Source organism: Pediculus humanus, genomic scaffold, assembly GCF_000006295.1.
Source record: "Pediculus humanus corporis 1103172107460 genomic scaffold, whole genome shotgun sequence".
NCBI lineage: Eukaryota > Metazoa > Arthropoda > Insecta > Psocodea > Pediculidae > Pediculus > Pediculus humanus.
This window is the reverse complement of record NW_002987080.1, coordinates 5934-11569: the sequence shown is the minus strand read 5'-3', so window position 1 is coordinate 11569 and position 5636 is coordinate 5934. Positions and strand designations below refer to the sequence as shown.

Genomic DNA, 5636 nt, shown 5'->3' with positions numbered 1-5636 from the left:
ACAAATAATAAAAATCCCAACTGCTGCAAGTCCGATTGTTAAAATTCTCAAAACCGTTGCTTCCGTCTAAATTTAAATCAAACCCCGCGCCCCCCCCCAAAAAAAAAAAAAGAAAAAATTATAGAAATTATTAAAAAATTTTTAAATTATAATTCATTAATATTTTTTGTAAACGTAAAAAATTTTCTTTTTTTCATTACATTATGTTTATCCGGGAAAAAAGAAATTAATAAACCGGAAATGCAACCTATAACTGTTCCGACAAATGTTTGTTCTAAGACATTAAGTACAACTATCCACTCGGAAGTGGCAATTTTTGCTTTCCATTTAAACAAATCTAAAATTTATAAATAAATAAATAATTAATTAATTAAATTCGAATGTAAATAAATAAATAAATAAATGAAAAATGGATTTACCGGTAGTAAAACCATCAGGATGCATGTAACTTAAAGTAATTATATAAAATATAACTGAAATAATAACGTTAACACCACTTGCAGCATTAAGTATGGTTGAAATTTGTTTTCCTTCTCCCAAACCTTGAGTTTTACTTGTATTATCCACAATATTATTCATAGTCGCCAATGAAATAATTGGTAAAATTGATCTGAAACATAATCATCATCATCATCATCATAACCATCATCCTAATTTATTTTAAAGATTAAACATTAATTAAATTTTTTATTATTTACCCTAAAAATGCAGACCATAGCCACGATAGTGATAATAAAAAATAAGCAGAAACAGTTACTGCACATAATTCGCTTACAGTAGAAAAAGTTCCTAATTTAATTATTAAACAAATATGATTTTTAATTCGAGATATATCTATTACTAAACCTGTACGCAAAACAGCCACAGCTAAAATGAATTTTCTAAAAAAAAAAAAATAATAAAAATTTAAATAAAAAGTGTACGAGTGTAAATGTAGGAAAAAGTTAAAATGGGATGGGGTGTGGGGGGTGGAGGAGGAAAAGTTAAAACTTACTCTAAATTAACAATGATAACTCTTAATTCGTTAGGGTCAAATGATGGAAACCAATTGGTTGGTAAGTTTCCACATATTATTCCAACCAATAAATGACCCAACATCGGAGGTAATCCGGCGAAAACTAAAAAGTGTCCCGCTACATAAGCTAAAATAAACTGCGTAAGTAAAAAAAAAAATTATTATTTGTTAATAATAATATGTATAATAATTATTATTATTATTATGTACTTGCCAAAACGAAACAAAAAAAAACTGTGCCACCCGGTATGAGTTCTCGGTCTAAAAGAGCATATAGTAATATATATAAAAAAACAGTAAGCAAACAAAAAGTTATGATTGTTTTAAACGTTTTGAATTTAAAACAAAATCTACATATTTTATATTCGTAATCGATTGAATCGAACCATCGACATGGTTTGCAAAATACGTGACACCATTTCCATAATTCGAATACATCGGATTTATTTTCGAAATTCGATTGATTTCCATATTGCCATCGATCTGGACTAACTGTCGAACTTGTTGGATCGACCGTTAATAATATATCCTTCTGATGCGATGACATGCTTGTTTTTTTTTTTTTTCTAATTTTTATTTTTATTATTATTATTTATTTACATAACAATAAATCAAAATCATGTCTTAAAACGTTTTATTTATTAAAACGTTTAGGAAAAAAAAACAAAAAAACTCAACGGATTCAACGCATTTAAAATATTTTTTTTTTAATATTTTTTTGTTTCATAATTAACTAATAAAAAAAGAAAAATAAAATAAATGTAAATAAATTGTTATTGAAACACTTTTCTATTATTATTATTATATATTTTTTTTTCTTATTATTTTTCATAATATAATAAAATTAATCGAATACGAGTTTAGAAGGCTGTGTGTGTGTGTATATTTAAAAATTTTTTTTTGGCGGTCACCACAATTATTATTATTAATACTTAAATTTCTTTATTTTTTTCGTAACATTAAAGAAAAAAAAATTCTTTAAAATCCTTACCGAATGACATAAAAAAAAAAAATTTTAATCCGTTAAAAAAAAATGGCGGAAATTCCAAAAAAAAAAAAAATTTAAATTTAAATGGGAGTTTTAATAATTAGATAAAAAACGTTAAAATTACGGTTAATGATAATTAAACACGTTTTAATTTTTTTTTTGCGGTTGGCCCACGGGGTAAAATAATATTAATAATAATTATAATTTCAGACTAATAAATTGTTTTAAAAAAAAAAAAAAAAGAAAACAGATGATTATGACTCTTGGTAATAATTACAAAACATGGGTGAGAGCAAAAAAAAAAAAAAAAAAAAAATTTTTTTTTTTAAATGCGATTAACGACCGCAAAATTGAATTTAATTTGCGTTAAATAAACAAAAAAAAGAAAAAAAAATTTAATTAAAAATATAATTTTTTTTTTTTTATTCTAGTTATCGTTTTTTTTTGTTTCCGGCATATAAAATTTTTAATAATAATAATAATAAGGTCAAGGAATACATTCGTTTTGTTTTGATAAAAACAACGGGATCGTAAATAAATAAGTAAATAAATAATGATAATATATATATTATGATAAAAAATTTTATATTGATGAAAATAATAATTTTTTTTTTTTTTTAAATAAATCGATAATCGATAATTATTGATTTTTTTGATTTATGCGGATACTTTAAAAACAGGTGATTCACCTTCGGTTGATTTAACTTTAACATCTTCGATTGTTTTACCACAATGATGTGCCAAAACTTCTGTTTTATTCAACCAAAGTTGTTCCCATACTTTGCTATAACAATAATGAGTTTCTTCTCCTTGATTAATTCTAAGTAAAACTCTCGTCAATGTACCTGAAACAACTTGCACGGTTGCTTTTAATGTTTCGACAAATTTTTTCTCGTTTTCACCAGACGATAAATTTTCATTTAATTTAACCATTGTGCTCTTTATAGCACTCAATACTGTTGGATTGTTGACATCCGTTTCCTTTTCGCCACCCGGTAATCCGTTAATTCCATGTTCTAACATTGTCAAACTCAAAAAACAAAATAAAATAATGTAAAGTTTCATTTTTGTTGGTTTTAGTAAACAACAAAACAAACAACGACAAACAAACGACGACGATAACCGTTTGATGATAACTAAAATTATAATGAAGTTTTCCTTCGAATTTTATTTTTTTTTTTATGTGTTGCCATTTTTAAGTTTTATGCGTTGCCATTTATACGCAATCGAAATTAATAAAAATTATTATTATTATTATTATTATTTGTTCATAAATATTACGTCACTTTCGTAATATTATTTTTAAATAAATCATTCGTTGAATGAATAAATAAATAAATAAAACAAAAATTATGTACGAGAGATTTAAAAAAAAAATTTTTTTTTTTTAACTCAAGGTTATATAAATTAATTAACTAACATTATTATTATTATTATTATTATTATTATTATTATTATTATTATTATTATTATTATTATTATTATTACGCATTTGTAATCAATGTGTTCATTTTATTAAATATTATTTATTAAAATGAATTAATGTATACGTTTAATAATAATAATATTAATAAAATATCAAAACGAAAAAAATTTTTTTTTTTTTTTAATACGATTTAAATAACTTTTTTCGAATTTATTATTACTATTATTATTTATACGAAACCGAATAATTATAATAATAATAAATAAAACGACGACAATTAAATAATAATAATATAATAATTTATTATAAAATTACATATATATATTTTATTGTTTTTTTTTTTTAATGTAATTTGCATGAAAATTCGGATTTTCCATTTTACTAATAATAATAATAATAATAATTTTAATTTCGAATCATTTTTAAAATGATTTATAGAAAAATTTTTTTAAATTTCCTCGCATATTTCATTATTAAAATTAATAATAATAATGATAATAATAATTGTTTATATATTTTTGTTAATGTTAAAAAAATAAAAATTGTTTGGAGATGAAAAAAGAAGGAGAGGAAGAGGAAAGAAGAGGAGGAGGATGAAAAATGTCGTTAACCTTGAATTTTGGATTCTGCAAATTCATTTTTTGTTTGTTTGTTTAATTATCATAATCGTGAATGATAATAAACTTTGGTTTGTTCCTATACAAACTTTTATAGTAATGAAAAAAATAAATTATTATTACGCATGAAAATGGTTGTTGTTGTTGGACAATTAATTGTCGAAAAAAAAATTATTTTTACGAAGACGCCATTTTTAATTTATTTTTTTGTATTTTTGATTATTATTTTATTAGAATTAATATTAAAATTTCATTTCCGTTTTATGTTTTTTACACGAACTCGTTAAAAATTCCCTTTACTGAAGTGGGAAAGAAATTATTATTAAGGATAAAAAAAATAAAAATTATTTATTTATTTGGTTTATTTAATATCAAATTTAACAAATTCAGCATTTTATTTAAAAAATTTTTTTTTTTTTTTTTGTATTTTTTTGGTAAAACTACAATAAAATTGTTTTTATTTTTAATTTTATTAACAAAAAGAAAAAATTTTTTTTAAAGGTCATTTTTTATTACTTTATTATTAACGATTGGTAAACATGAACAAATAATATAAATTAAAATGAGTTAATTTATTTATTTATTTAAAAAATTATTTTTTTTTTTACGGTTGCATATTTAATTTTTTTTTTTTTTTAAATTTATACATATATACTTATTTATATTATTTATTAATAATTAATCAAGATTAATAATCAAATAATTTGACATTTTAAAAAGGTTAATTATCTTAATTGACCACCTAAAAGTATTTATTTATTTTTTATATAAATAATTATTTATATTAATTACATGTTTTTCAACAAGTTGTTAATTTAATAATAATAATAAAATAAATTTGTTTGTTGGTTTGTTTGTTTGTTTCGTCGAAATAGTAAAAATTTAAATACCAACAAAAAAAAAATTGTAACAAAAAAAAAATCTTTTTAAATTAATTTTTAAAAGGTTATTTTAAATAAATTAAATACTCAGGTAGAAAATTATTTAAAAAAAAAAAGAAAATTTTATTTTAAAACAAAAAAAAACCGAAAAAGCACTTTTTTTCTAAAAAAATAAAAAAAGGAAAATTTTTATTTTTTTCCCTGACTCAAGCATTTTTAAATAATTATATTTTGCTTATCCATACCAAAAAATTTTTATTTTTGTTTTTATTTTTAGTTAAAAGAAAATTTTTAAATTTCATTTGTAATAATAAGTTTATTATTATTATTATTATTATTATTATTACTGTAAAATCCTGAAATGTTTTTTTTTTTTATATTTATGGAAAAAGTAGAACAATGTTCAAGTTTTTTTTAAATATTTAATAATTTATATAAAAGGAATTATTATTTACATCTCAAAACAAATTTGTTATTTCCAAACTGATATTTATTAATTTTATTTACTACTCATGCAGTAAAATCAATAAAATTTATTTATAAAATTGTTTATGTTCACAAATGTTAAATATTAATTTTGACATTATTGAATTTTTTAATGATATGACGGATAAATCATTTGCAGACCAACCATTAGACAGTTCATATGTAAATATAATTCGAATTTCATATAAATTTAATAATAAGTTTAAAAAATATTTAATAAATT

General features: G+C 20.6%; 1 protein-coding gene across 1 annotated transcript in view; it reads right to left on the bottom strand.

Annotated features, from left to right (window-relative positions):
• Phum_PHUM113300 (uncharacterized protein) overlaps positions 1 to 3026 on the bottom strand; it is a gene marked incomplete at both ends in the record, with an annotated part of 4707 nt that extends 1681 nt beyond the window's left edge. The window contains 5 exons of the mRNA XM_002424097.1: positions 201 to 337; positions 420 to 610; positions 995 to 1142; positions 1361 to 1547; positions 2673 to 3026. Coding sequence (XP_002424142.1) covers positions 201 to 337; positions 420 to 610; positions 995 to 1142; positions 1361 to 1547; positions 2673 to 3026 — 1017 coding nt within the window. The remainder of the gene's footprint in view (positions 1 to 200; positions 338 to 419; positions 611 to 994; positions 1143 to 1360; positions 1548 to 2672) is intronic.
• Between the last annotated feature and the right edge of the window lie 2610 nt (positions 3027 to 5636).